This window comes from Mytilus galloprovincialis, chromosome 3 (genome assembly GCF_965363235.1).
Source record: "Mytilus galloprovincialis chromosome 3, xbMytGall1.hap1.1, whole genome shotgun sequence".
NCBI classification, from domain to species: Eukaryota; Metazoa; Mollusca; class Bivalvia; order Mytilida; family Mytilidae; genus Mytilus; species Mytilus galloprovincialis.
Genome location: NC_134840.1, coordinates 35,789,562 through 35,805,070, shown reverse-complemented (window position 1 = coordinate 35,805,070; position 15,509 = coordinate 35,789,562). Strand labels below are relative to the sequence as shown.

The window sequence follows — 15,509 nt, the reverse complement described above, 5'->3', positions numbered from 1 at the left end:
CCTTCTCCATATGATTATGGATCAGTGTAAACACAACACTTCTCAGTAAAGTCCAAATGTTGATTATTTCTATGGTTGAATGATGGTTTGTTTGTTTTTCAGTTGTCAGTAGTGCTCCATCACCAGGTTCTACATCAGATGAGGGATCAGCACCATCAACACCTCGTCCAATGTCTCCATCCAATCCTGATAGAGGTAATATATTACTTATTCTACCTTCAATTATTACATACATATATAGTCAACCCTCTATATAAGAAAAACATGGAACCACAGAAAGCTACATGACCTTATTAGATAGGTGAACATAGGTGAACTTTAGGTTTGAAATGCAAAAGTATTTCTACAATAGGCAAATTACAGGTTTTAGAATAATATATCCGATCTTTATAGTAGTTTTGACTACTGTAAATTCAGAAATTATTTCGTGCATTTATTATTGCTATTTCGTAATTTTAGACTTAAATGTGCATTTTTCGCAATAACAGAGACATCGCAATAATTTCTGAATTAAGAGTATATGTAAACTCTGTTATGATTTAGAATCTTCTATACATCGATGCCATAAATAGATTGCCATTGTCCTTTTCTTCTTACTATGTTCATAGGAGCTTCTTTGATTAAACTCTGTTAAAAAGAACAAAATATTATGGCCAAAGTGTTTTTAATGTTTTCTAGTAAGAGAAAATTTACCAATTCATTAATGAAAAGCCATAAAAAAACTTTTAGCGACAGAATGTTCATTAGCAGTCCAACTCAACAGCACCTCTTTAAAGTGGAAATATACACTAATAAAAAGGAGTGAGAAAGTACCATGGGCAGTAAAATGAAAAACAGACAATATCATGGCCAAAAGGAAAATGAGGAATAGACAAAAATCAGTCATCATACTTTATTTGGCCTTTTTAACTTTTTTAAATTTGAGCGTCACTGATGAGTCTTTTGTAGACGAAACGCATGTCTAGCGTATGTACAAAATTTAGTCCTGGTATCTATGATGAGTTTATTATCAACCAAACATATTACAAAAATCCTGACGATTAAACAGTACATACCCCATCCAATACAGGGAAATTCAAAAATTTAATCAGAACTAGAAGAAGAAGCTAATTTTCCCAGCAAATAAATACAGAGCCCAAAATGAGATACAACCAGAACTTCACCTTACCTTGGGATATTGCACTCCTTTCTAAAGCATACAGAGCTTACACACTTTCCTGGTAATGACCTTTTTTGTTTGAATTGTTTTACATTTGTCATTTCGGGGCCTTTTATAGCTGACTATTTGGTAGGGGCTTTGCTCATTATTAAAGGCTTTACTGTGGCCTATAGTCGTTAAACTCTGTATCATTTGGTCTCTTGTGGAGAGTTGTATCATTTGCAATCATACCATATCTTCTTTTTTTATATTTTGAAAAAAGTAAAGACATGTCAAACGATAGGTTACAAACTAGTTAATGTACTAAGAGAGCAATAGTGAGCTGTGTATAATGATATACATGTTCCTTTGTTCATTCATCCTTAACGCTTCAATTGGAAAGTCTAGCTAAGTATAGAATTTTACTTTTTATGCCCCACCTACGATAGTAGAGGGGCATTATGTTTTCTGGTCTGTGCCTCCGTTCGTCCGTCCGTCCGTCCCTCCGGTTAAAGTTTTTGGTCGAGGTAGTTTTTGATGAAGCTGAAGTCCAATCAACTTGAAACTTAATACACATGTTCCCCATGATATGATCTTTCTAATTTTAATGCCAAATTATAGTTTTGACCCCAATTTCATGGTCCACTGAACATAGAAAATGATAGTGCAAAGTTCAGGTTAAAGTTTTTGGTCAAGGTAGTTTTTGATGAAGTTAAAGTTACATCAACTTGAAACTTAGTACACATTTTCCCTATGATATGATCTTTCTAATTTTAATTCCAAATTAAAGTTTTGACCCCAATTTCACGGTCCACTAAACATAGAAAATGATAGTGGGAGTGGGGCATTCGTGTACTATGGACACATTCTTGTTTATTCTCTTCCAATAAGATTTTTAATTAGACGTTTACTATCAGTTTTGGTCATTATAATTTTTGGGTAAGGGGAGATAAGTCATATTGATATTAATAACATTGAATATAATGTAATTTCAGTTGCATATATGATACCTAATCCTGACAGACCACTAGAAAGAACATTTTGTTTGAGAATGAAATCTACACTTACAAAAAGAGGTGTTCATGTCAGAACTTCTGGATATAGGGTATTGATTTATTTTAAATTTTTTTGAGATATTCACCGCTGATAAATAAATTGTTGAATGTGTTGTAGAAAGATGCATGACTGCCAATGAGATAAATATTCACCAAAGATCAAAGGAGTATTTAAAAAAAAATTGGTCACTGTGCACCTTTTTACAGTGAACAAAACCCATATAAAAGGCAATGAGATGACAAAATGTGAAACAATTCAAAAGAGAAGAGCATCACTGAAGAGACATCGACTGTTGAAATGTGCATCTGGTGCAGAAAATTGGTACCATTTAAGTCATAACTGCTTGATTTAGGCTATAAACAGTAAATGGAAAAAAGAATTGGCAGCACCAACCAACTACAACAACAAAATTACAGGGAAAACGTTTGTTGTATTTGTGCGACAATTTGATTTTTTAATTATTTTTTACTATAAACATTTATAGTCAGTTTAACATTTTGATATAACTAAAAACCATGGAATGCATAGACCTGCTTCTACTCTCTGGTTTTTTTTTCAGGTGGTATATGTAACTGCCCATTTTCGTCCCCAGATGTGTTTTAACCTGAACAGAAAATCTACAACACAGTATTTAGGATTGGTTGGCATTGCTATAGCACTACCACCTCCCACCATCACAGAACTCAGGATAGAAAGTGACACATTCATAATGAGGCTGTCTCCAAACTTAAAAATCATATACTGTGATACAATGTAAGTTGTTAGCAAAGGAGCCAATTGATGCATCATCATTGTTCATTTATTTTTGTTATGCACATCTAAATATTTATGGAAATTATGGCACTCCAAATGAAAAGAGTTTGATGACAAGAATGTATTGTAAACTTTCTGAAGTTGTTTCTGCTTTTCTTTGCAGATTTTGATGAAATTTTAATAAATTGTTCATTCATTTCAAGAATTTCAACAACACCTTTCGTGTAAAGCTTTAGTATACAAAATCATTGCAACATAACATGTTTGTGATAAGTTAGTCTATCAGTTACTATAAATATTTGACTGTGTACATTATTCATTGATCTATGTTAGCTAAGCCTGGTTAGATACTCAAATAGGACAAGATATAGGTCAATTAAACTTATTTGATGTATAAAATGATTTCAAAAGAAGCACATTCATCTGATTATGTTAATCTGACATTGACCTCATTTTAATGATTCATTGATCATGGTATGTTTTGTTATACATGTAGTCAGACCCTTAGTCTCAAAGACTTTCAACATAACATTCAGTCATAATTTTTAAAGCAGGTGTGAGATTGTTGCATGTGCTGTCTAGTCATGCATTTTGGGGATGTTTTTTTTTTTTTACCTCACTTACATATACAATGACTTTTTAAGAACATTCTTTTATCAGAAACTTCTGTTTGTTGCAGGATAACAGAGTTAACAGATTGGAATAGTGATGATGCCAATAACCGAATGTTCTACGATTTCTGTCACGCTGGAGATGTTATAAGAATACTCAAACATCATGAAGATTGTAAGTTCCCATCATCAGGTATTTTCAGGAGAAAATATCAATAAAAAAACTTTACACCATTAAATAGTTTTTCCAAAGTTGACCTACTGCTATACCATGAAACTTTTAATTCAATAACATCAGATATGTTTTATTGTGCTAGGTGAAAATATTTTTGGGGAAGCCTGTAAAAGGGTTAATTAGCCATTTACTCATTTAATGGGGAGGAGAAATTAGTGTGCATTTTTTGCTACTAGCGTATATCATTAAAAATCCCCCAAGAAATTCTTACAAAAAACAATCCTCTTATTAATATTTCTTATCTCACAATAGAAGACTCCATGAATTAGTCACAAGTCATTTTTATGCCCCATTTATGAGCATTATGTTTTCTGATCTGTGCGTCTATCCATTCTTTTGTCCGTTCTTCCATCTGTCCCGCTTCAGGTTAAAGTTTTTGTTCGAGATAGTTTTTGATGAAGTTGAAGTCCAATCAACTTGAAACTTAGTAAACACATTCCCTGTGATATGATCTTTCTAATTTTAATGTCAAATTAGAGATTTTACCCCATTTTCACAGTCCACTGAACATAGAAAATGATAGTGCAGATGGGGCATATTTTTGTTAAAAGAAAGAAAGTGTTGATAGTATGTAACTAAACAGCTCTCAGAATTATCAAATTTGTTAATGGAACTAATTTGAGTCTATATATGTTTTTACAGTAATGCGTAAAGGCCAAGTTCTAACAGATTACTTCAGATTTATGAACAAGAATGGTGGATATATATGGGTACAAATGTGTGCTACCACATTGTTCAGTTCTAAAACATCTGATGATCATACCATTCTAGCCATTATATATGTACTAAGGTAAGACATAAATCATATATAATTTTTATCTAAAGACATTTATTTAAAAGATGCTAAAAAAGCTGTTCCAGAGTTGGTTGATCCTTATGTTGAAAACAAAAGGGCCTGGAATGATGTAATTTTCAATCAACACCATTGTTCTTTTTTAGTTATAAAAACAGTTGAATTCTTTGATTACATCATTTTTACATCGCGCCAGCTAACCAATTAGACTTTGTTATTTTTTTAGATTTATTTTAAGTACATTTGTATTTATACTTACCGGTACCAGTGAGAAATGATCTTTGGCATTATCTCCCCTTACTATGTGCAGTTGATTTGTTTGACTGGTACTATTATTATACTATGTCATTAAATTGTGACATGAGATATAAATATTTTAATTTTGTGTTGTGTTGTGTCTATTGGGTTATTATTATGATGTTTGTGGACAAAAGGAGATAATTAGAAATCTGTTTTGAATATTCTATCCATGTCTATGAAGTTATTATGTTGCCTGACAGCATTACATTTAGAAATCTTTTAAATGTCACATGAGGAAATTTCTTATGTCATATTTTGTGTATTAAATTAGTAATGGATATTGTTAATTATAGTGGAATACTTCATCGAAGCTGTGTAATGGATCAGAATCAAACATCAGGACCTATAGGACATATAGCCACAGATCAGTCGGAACATCAAAGTGAACATGGATCTGACATAGGTATGCAACAACTGTGAATATCAAAGTACTCTTCTTTTTCTCTCTTCTAAATCCATCACTTGTTGTATTCATCGTTGTTAGCATTTTATTAAAAATCTATTCCCCTGAAACTCTTTCTGGACCAATTTGACAAGAGTCATTTTAGGGTATCTACATTTACATAACTTGTTTTGATTATTCAAGTCACAAAAAAAATATGGCAGACATGGCTAAATTTAGAACATAAGGGTAAATGCAAATATTTTTTTTTTAAATAAATGATTTATTGTAATATTTATATGCACAAACATGAATAAGGCCTTAGAAGAATGTCCTTTTCCACCTTTAGATATTTTTTAAACTTATTTTCTATAACTTGTCTTTATTATGGTTTAAAAATCACAGTTATGTTAATTTTGTTTGTTCACGTTACACAGAACACAAAATCAATAATAATTTAAGGAGTAAAAATTATCCATAATAGCCAATCCTTTTGATGAACCAGTAACAAAAGTATACCTTTAGAACAAATTTTACCAGTCTGTTGCTTTGTTTACCATAGTTAATGAAGTACTCACTAAACAAATAAGCCTTGACCCTGCTGACCTCTAGTTACTGACAACATAGTCAGATGTAATGGTACATCAATGATAAATAGTACTTAAAAATTCAGAGTTAATAATGGTGTTCTTAAAATTTTATTTAATATTCATTTTAGGTGAAGCCAAGTCTGACACATTAACTTGCCACAAGTCTCCATCACATGACCCCTGGGATACAAGTGTGACCTCCTCTACATCCCAGCCAGTAGAAAACTTACAGAACTCACCTGATGAACTTGACAACATTGACCTTGATAAAGGTCAAACTGAACATTGTTTGACACCTGATGATTTGATTGACTGTCAAGAGGAAGCTGCTAGAATTATTTCAGACAATTTACATGACAAAATAAGTGTAAACAAAACAGATTTTAAATATTCTAGACGAAAAACTGAAAAGCCGAGAAAAAGAAAACGAGATTACAGTGTTGATCAGGATGATGTTGATGGACATTGTGCTATATTAATAAATAGTAACTTAAGTCATGAAGATAAAAGTGAACGATGTAGCTCCACATCAAATGTAAGTAATCACAACGAAGACTATGAAATGTCTGAAAATAGTGACAATACATTGTATTCTGTGACAGAAGATTTATCAAGACGATCTTCAAATACTCATATTCGGGAAGAAAACCATTCTGACTTAGGCTGGCAAAATTTGGATGACATAAACCACAATTCAGTAGCTAGTTCTGTAAAGGATTTGGAGGATGTAATGAATCGTCATTTACCCGTTACTGGTATTGATAATAGGATGAAGTCTCCAACTGATCTCACAGTGCAGTCAATAGGTGGTGCTATCAACAGACAAAGGTCTGCCATTCAATGGGCTGGAAATAGTCATGATAGTAGTACACTTCCAGCATCAAACTTATTACGAACTTTATATGCCAACCGGGAATCTGTTATCCGTAGTAACACCCGTCCATCATATGTGAATAACGATCCAGTGAACTTATTGACTCCACCTGAAAATGAGGGTCACAAAGACCATTTGACCTTACATATCCCACACATAGTCATTAGTAAAAGCTCAGCTTTGCCATCATATTCTGGCTCGTCTGTCTCATGTAGTCTGCAAGATACATTTGACATTACACCGCCAGCATCTGTGTCACCAAATGATAAAATTCCTTCACATTTATATGATGGACACTATGAACATAATGTTGCCAGTTCAAGTTTGGCGGCACCAATCCCGGTGAAATCACAAGCATTTTCACTATCATTTGTTTCTCCTAGTCCAGACTATAATAATGGAACAAAAATACATCCCGCATCATATCAAGTTGGTGAGCATCCACAATTCATTTATGGAGGAAATAATTCCTCTGGAGTTATTTATGACTCTTGGTATTAAAAGTCACTAAAACTTCTTAAATTTATTTCTTCTTTTATTTTAAATTTTGCCCTTGTCTTTAGTATACTCTTTACAAAATTGAAAGGTTGATAGAGTAATAAAAATTCAGAAGAATAAAGTTGTTAGAAGATTTTTTTATTTCTAAGCAGTATTTAAATGTTTTGTAATATATTCGTTATTATAACTTAGTAAAACTGAGTTATTTATTTTGTATGTAATACTTGTATTAAATTTTATGCATATTGATAGGGTTTGCTTAGAGACAACTAACTAGTAAGAATATCAAATTGTTAATAGTCTGTAAATGCATTGAAACTTGTATTCATTGATGTACTTTTAAAAATCATACCTCAGGCCAAAAATGAAATTTAAAAAATTATTTGATATTGCCTACATATCTACCTAAAAAAACACCAAAGCACCCTAACGGAAAATTCATGACACAACTCATTTCCAATTTTTAAAAATAATCCATCTCTAATACCGTTTTTCTGGTGTAAAACATGTAACTTATGTTGTTGGCCACTCCAAAAAAATAAAATCCCTACCTACCTACCCATCCCAACATGGCATTGATAGGCAACATCCATTTTTTTTATCAAGGATTGGTTAAATGCTTTAGAAGTCTACTTTTGCTTTGCTATAGTTACACCAGGTCATTAAATTTACTAAATTCAGTTATGCAAACAGACTGTTTCAGGTTGAACTCTTGTTTTATTTAACCTGTTTTTTTCCCCCCCAAAAAAAGAAAATTATTTCTTTGGTATAGAATGTAGGATGGATATGTCAGAAGCTACAAACTGTGCTATTAAATGAGAACCATTTAACTATTTATTTGGAAATATTAATATGTTATTTCTGAAGACAAAATGGAGGTAAATTCTCTGTTGGCCCAAGACCACAATTAATGACCCCGCTTTTCGTTGTTCACGAATATAGTTCCCTTTAATTATAGTGTATTTTTTCTTTATTTTTTTTCTTTCCCTTTCTCATTCATTTCTTAGCTTTTCTGGGGTGGAAATGAAAGAAGAGAGCTGAAATAAACTTTTGGATGTTTTATTTTAACTGATTTTAATAAGGAAAGAGTGATTAGGCCAGGTGCAAAAAGGTTATATTTACACTTTTCGGAACATCTCTTGACTTGCCTATAGGGGTATGGATGTGTATTGGCCAAATTTGTATGATGTACAGATGCAATTTTTCTGAAAATTGCATATATTTTTGGACTTGTACTGTACATTACACACACAAAAAATTAGACAAAAAGAATAGGCAAATTTTTTTTAATGTGACAAAACGTTATAAAGAAATGATAGAGGAATTAATTGTGGTCTCGGGCCTAAGAGGTGCATTTCAGCAAATTTTGAATTTATACTTTAACAACTTCTCTGAATGATCTATTGGTATTGATTTGTCAAACTATATGAGAAGAAATGATTTCCACTTTTATTTCATAGAAATTTGTAAAAAAAAGTCACTTTTCAGCTGATATGCCCAAAAAGTAGCTTTTTCACTTTTTTCAATATTTTTGCAAAAGCAGCATCCTTAATTTTTCTCTGACATTTTTTTTCTGATATCTATTTGTGTTTGTGGTATTTATTTCATGTGTTTTACTCATTTGTGAACTCTGAACACAAAGAAAAGTGGATAAAAGCATTAAAAGAGTGCAAAATGTGCTGTTTTAATAGTCTAGGTCTAACGGTCCGTACGAAGCAAGTGAAATATGAAGTTCTATGCACTTAAAAATTGTATTTCTTTAAACAGATTGCACTGAATCTATATCAAAAGCACTTATTACTGGTTGTTTAAACTTGTCTGTTTCACAGAATACCTTTATTTTCTTCTGTTGGATGGCTGGTGGTTAAAATATTGGCATTTTAAGATTGAAATTTCATGCAGGTTTTAAACAGTAAATTGAAAAAAACTTTGCATCAGACCATACTGTCTACATATATAGTTAAAAGCAACAGTCTTGTAACATCCAGGCTTCATATTTGATCATATCTCAGCAAGGATTTGAGCAAAAAGAAGCATATTTCCATCTCCAATATCATTTATATGCAATTTAATATGGAAATATAGGGAACGGCCCAAATTGACAACTTGTTATTTTAAGCTTGACATTGCTTAAGACCATGTAAAACTCATGTGTTATGCTATTTGAAACTTATATTTACATCAAAAGAACATTTATGATATGTAAAATGTTTTGTTTTAATTTAACAACTTCAGAAAATTGTTGTAAGTGGAAAATATTACATTTCATATAAGGCCTCACTTCATTTGAAAACCTCTGTTTTTTGGCATAGGCACATATAAAATTAACTTTTGTCAAATTTTTATAAGTCTCATACATTAAGTATGCTATCATGTACTTTGAATAGATAATATCTTATCCATTGAGACATTAAAAAGTGCAATTTGGTGTTTTTTGGGGATTTTTGAAGCCAAAATTTGAAAGTTGAAATTGTTCTATTTCAACGTCACAATTCAGCAACCAAAGTTGAGATATAAAAAATGCCACATTTTCTATAATATATATCATATGGCTTTGAAACTTTGTAAACTGACTCATAATACACTAAGCTTAAATCATGCCAAGTTTTATTGGAATTGGTCAAGTTTTTGGCCCCTAATAGGCCCAAGACCACAATTAATGACCCCGCTTTTCGTTGTTCACGAATATAGTTCCCTTTAATTATAGTGTATTTTTTCTTTATTTTTTTTCTTTCCCTTTCTCATTCATTTCTTAGCTTTTCTGGGGTGGAAATGAAAGAAGAGAGCTGAAATAAACTTTTGGATGTTTTATTTTAACTGATTTTAATAAGGAAAGAGTGATAAGGCCAGGTGCAAAAAGGTTATATTTACACTTTTCGGAACATCTCTTGACTTGCCTTAGGAGTATGGATGTGTATTGGCCAAATTTGTATGATGTACAGATGCAATTTTTCTGAAAATTGCATATATTTTTGGACTTGTACTGTACATTACACACACAAAAAATTAGACAAAAAGAATAGGCAAATTTTTTTTAATGTGACAAAACGTTATAAAGAAATGATAGAGGAATTAATTGTGGTCTCGGGCCTATGTTGCTGTTCATTAGTTATGGTCCTTGATTGATTAACAAGTTGTGCTATGTCCTTTCCATGCAATAACATAAGAATTGTAAAGTTAAACCAATCACATCAAATTTTAAAACATTTCAAGGACAAGAGAGTTCACATTTAACTAGGAGAATTTCATGAACATGGCATTTTTCTGCCCTGTACTTAGTCTTCCTTGACATATAGTTGTAGGATAATTTTTTTATATGAATATAGTTACATATCATATTTTGAGCTTGATTTTATTTTGTCTTTTGATCTAATTATTTGCTATTGATTGCTCAGTTTTTATACATATTAATGCTGATATTTGATTGAATAATTGCAGATAACATATACATTTTTATCACTTTGACCAACCTTCACTCAATTATTACACCTGGACTTCAATATGAATATGATAGGTATATATCAATAAGATAACTACTCAACAACACATTAGTCAATAGATATTAAGATGTCATGTATATGGTCTGCATCAATTAACAAGTGACAAAACTATGTGGTATAAATGTTTCTCATTGTTAAAGGCTGTAAGGTTACCTAGAGTTGTTCACTTCTATATTATTTCTTCTCTGGTGGAGAGTTGTCTCACTGACAATTGTGCCACATCTTCTTTTTGTTATATGGATCTGATTCTTCAGAAGGTTTCTTATAAAGCTTGCTGAGATGGTGACATTGTGGTATCAAGCCTCATTTAAGTTTGCCATTCTCTGTAATGTTCTACTTACTGTTTGTACAATAGATACAATGCATAAAATGTATACAGCCAATAGATGAATGAGCTTTTGGATTTTCTCTGATTTAACTCCTTTTGTTTTACATTTTAGCATCAAAACAATAAATTTTCTACTGTGGAAAGTTTTTGTATATTTCCATCATAAGACCAAAACTCTTTAACTGATCAAACAATCAGGAAATTCTAACATTAATCTGTGTTGCTGATACCTTGAAATTTTATTTGATAGAAGTTTGCTCACAGCAGCACAGTTTTTCGTTATTTTTGCCATGAGAATAAAGGTAGAAACTAATATTGTTAAGCAATGAAAACCAAAGTAAATAACATGTTTATTTTAACAGTATTGTTGTTGTTTTTTACCAATATAATTGGTATTGTATGATTGTTATCATGTACCTCATTACGAGTCTAAAATGAATGTTATAGATTTGTTAGCTGAATGTCATTACAGTTATAATGAATGTTGCTTTATTGTCATCAACATTAAAAAAATACATTTCATTTTGAGTTTTGTTACTGGCCTTATTTTATTTATATTGTGGAGCCATATCGTTTTGATCATCCTAAGTATGCAGGAAATTTTTTGCCACCTGACTGTGAGCAGGTGAAAATTAATCAGTCATATTTACTTTACATTTAAAAGTTTAATTTTGGACCAACTTGAAAACTGGACCCATAATCAAAAATCTAAGTACATGTTTAGATTCAGCATATCAAAGAACCCCAAGAATTCATTTTTTGTTAAAATCAAACTAAGTTTAAATCTGGACCCTTTGGACCTTAATGTAGACCAATTTGAAAACAGGACCAAAAATTAAGAATCTAAATACACGATTAAATTCGGCATATCAAAGAACCCCAATAATTCATTTTTTGATGAAATCAAACAAAGATTAATTTTGGACCCTTTTGGCCCCTTATTCCTAAACTGTTGTGACCAAAACTCCAAAAATCAATCTCAACCTTCCTTTTGTGGTCATAAACATTCAATTTGTGTTAAAATTTCATAGATTTCTATTTACTTATACTAAAGTTATTGTGCAAAAACCAAGAAAAATGCTTATTCTGGACCTTTTTTGGCCCCTAATTCCTAAACTGTTGGGACCAAAACTCCCAAAATCAATCCCAACCTTCCTTTTATGGTCATAAACCTTGTGTTTAAATTTCATAGATTTCTATTTACTTATACTAAAGTTATAGTGCGAAAACCGAATGTCTTCGGATGACGATGAGGACGACGATGAGGACGACGATGACAACGACGATGACAACGACGATGACAACGTCATACCAATACAACCAAACAATTTTTGCGGTCGTATAAAAATAGATAAATATTTTTCTAGGGCATTTTGGGGAATATATGCACATATTTTAATTTTATTTTATCTTAAATGTTGTGTCCATACTTGCCCCAACTGTTCAGGGTTCGACCTCTGTGGTCGTATAAAGCTGCGTCCTGCGGAGCATCTGGTTAAATCGGAGGATGTGATATAATTTCCAATGAGACAACAGAGACCAAAGGACAAAACTTAACAACCTTAGGTCGCTGTATAATCTAAGCAAATGAAAAAAACTATGAGGGTCTGGGAGTAAAAAAGGACTTTGACTACCATATGGTTCTTGCAAGGTTGGTAAACACATACTGTAAAGTAAATGTGAAACTTGTCAAAGGAGAAAACATTCTGTCTGATTATTGCTTAAAAACAAGCAAACAGCAATTATGGCAGATAATTACTAGAAGACAACCACAGGTTTTTTTAACCAAAATGCAAAATATTTCATTAAAGGACAATATCTCCTAAAAGGAGTGTACTGATGATTTCAATCATTTTGACTTATTTAAAGATCTTGTCATGCTTGTCATTGTTATCTTTCCCTCAAAGAAAATCTCAAAAAGCAAGACATTGGTATGCATTGTTTTTTGTAATTCCAATTTCGTACACATGAGTAATAGGATAACTATAAGTTGGGTTTATAGAATCCCCACAAGGTCTTACTCTACATACATGTCCATCAGACAGAGTTCACCTGACCTCGACCTCATTTCAGGAATCGGTGATCAAGGTTAACGTTACAAGATAAGGTTTGTTTTTCAGATACTATAGGTAGTAGGTTAACTTTTAAGTATATTATGTATATATGAATTTTCTCGCGTTACAACTAGTAATAGCGGGGACATGTCTGTATTAACGGTTTGTAAATAAGGTATTGTCCAATGAGGATTTGTTCGTAATCAAAATTAATTACAGGTAAAAGGTGTACATGTAAATGTATCTCACTTTCTAGTCGTCCTTTGAAGCGTACTTGCCGGGCTAGTCGGCAAAATTAATATTGTTTTTTTTTAATTTGTATATTAATTATGGTAAACGTAAATGGTGTTTATGTACAATGTGGTGTACTCACGGGTCGGTTAGGTAATAGAGTAAATACGGAATGATTGTAAATTGTACATGAGTGACTGGCAGATGTTATCACCTTAACCTCATTTCCATGGTTCATTGGACAATTTTAAGATGTTCACTCTCCTGGCCTAAAAGGCTAAGATTTTGCCACAAATTAGGAGTCTTCTATGAAACTAAAGGGCGAAAAATTAACCACATTTAATTGAATGTACATAGGGTTAATAGTTTTTGAGATTGTATCCATCAACGACATGGTATATCGAGTCGAGCATGCCGATGAGAGCGGACGTGAAAATTTTTGCAGAGACAATCCATCAACATCATTGAAATTGTTTTGTCAAATTGATTTCATGGATAAATATTATTATCCGAACATCGTATATTTTATGATTTGGATTATATATATAAATATTTTTTTGTTGAGAAAGGTTTCTGCAGATTTTTCAGGTTTGTTTGAGACATGTAGTCAGATGGGATCCATTAGTAGTTTGGGAAACTACCAGACCAATCTATTTGATGTCTGAGGGTTTTAGCTGTTCCCCTAATGGATCGGTAGTTTCTTTCCGAGATCCTTTATCATAGGATTTTCGGCTTTCCTCTACCAGGAATACAGCTGGGCATTTAGCGGTATCGGTTTGGATTCCAAGTATGTCCTCTCCGGTTTCCCGTTCGTTGTCTAGGCATTTGTGCGGCATCCGGGGTGACCTTATCCCTTATTTTGTATATAATGTTTTTTTATATTATGCATTTTTTATATTTTTGAGGATGAACGAGTCAGGTGAGTGGGTGTGTTCGTATGCTTTATTACATTGTACTTATTGTTTTGGGGAAGGTTAACTTTCTGGTTGTAAGAACCGTCACGGCCAGGCTGGGAGACTGGATAGGCAAATGCTCACATTAAATCTGTACCGATACAGTGTGTTAAATGTCTTCCTTTTTACACCATAACCCATGGTGGTGCTCCTACTAAAGGAGGGAGATACGGAACATACATACATACATGGCCACTGTTGCTAAACAAAGGAGTAATATGTAGACAGGAATCAATATTTTTGTCTTATATATTTCAAAAACTAAAGCCCCTAAGGCAAAATTGAGACAGGTAAAAGATCAGCAGTTCAAGCTCCAATAGAATATTTAGAAAAAATTGACAACCTAGTTTGGAGTTATTGCCCCTCAAGGCCTGAAATATTATTTTTTGCAAATTTCGAAGTTTTTGGTTATCATCCTGAAAACTAATATAGAAAGAAATAATTTTTAAAAAGTAAAAATTATAAGAACAATAGGCTTTTCAAATAAAACCATATCGAATAAATCCTCAACTGACCCCTAAGAGTAATTGCTCTTGAATGACGATTTTTACCTATTTTGCATATTTTTCTAATACTATAACAGAGAGAAATAATTAAAAACAAAAGCAAAAAATATCACTAACCAAGATTTGATAATTATAAGCAAATATAAGTGATTGCAGAGCATCTAAAAATGAAGATCAAAATGGCATATTTTTACCAAGTGGGGGGGATCCAGGCTCTCGTTGTGGTTTGGTCTGTTTTTAGGTACTCTAAGTAATAGGTCTATTATATATGCATGGTATTTGGAATAATTGGAATGTTTGGAAGGTATCATCTGACCTTAAACCCATGTTCATGTCTCATGACATTGGTCAGTCTTAAGTTTTCTGTGGTTTAGGTCTATTTCATAGTGCATGGAATGATTGTAATTGTAATGTGTCCATCTGACCGGCTTCATTTGACCTTGGCCTAATTTATATGGATCATTGGTAATCTTAAGTTTGTGTGATACTTGTTGAACCTTTATCTAAAAGACTTACAACATGAAATAAATCATGATTAATAAAGCAGGTCGAGATGATTTCAGTGGGTGCACTCTTGTTTCTGTTCACAATTTATAACTATCGATGAAGTTTACAAACAGCTTAACTCAAAATTGTAACACGTGTCTTTTAAGGGCAATATCTCCTACAAGGAATCGATTTTATAATAGTCTCAGTTTAAAACAAAA

At 32.2% G+C, this 15,509-nt stretch overlaps 1 protein-coding gene across 1 annotated transcript in view; it reads left to right on the top strand.

Moving 5' to 3' along the window:
* LOC143067810 (protein trachealess-like) overlaps positions 1-11,580 on the top strand; it is a 60,298-nt gene extending 48,718 nt beyond the window's left edge. The window contains exons 6-12 of the mRNA XM_076241371.1: positions 103-195; positions 2,134-2,243; positions 2,754-2,947; positions 3,627-3,733; positions 4,436-4,583; positions 5,180-5,289; positions 5,987-11,580. Coding sequence (XP_076097486.1) covers positions 103-195; positions 2,134-2,243; positions 2,754-2,947; positions 3,627-3,733; positions 4,436-4,583; positions 5,180-5,289; positions 5,987-7,233 — 2,009 coding nt within the window. The 3' untranslated portion in view covers positions 7,234-11,580. The remainder of the gene's footprint in view (positions 1-102; positions 196-2,133; positions 2,244-2,753; positions 2,948-3,626; positions 3,734-4,435; positions 4,584-5,179; positions 5,290-5,986) is intronic.
* The last annotated feature ends 3,929 nt before the right edge of the window (positions 11,581-15,509 follow it).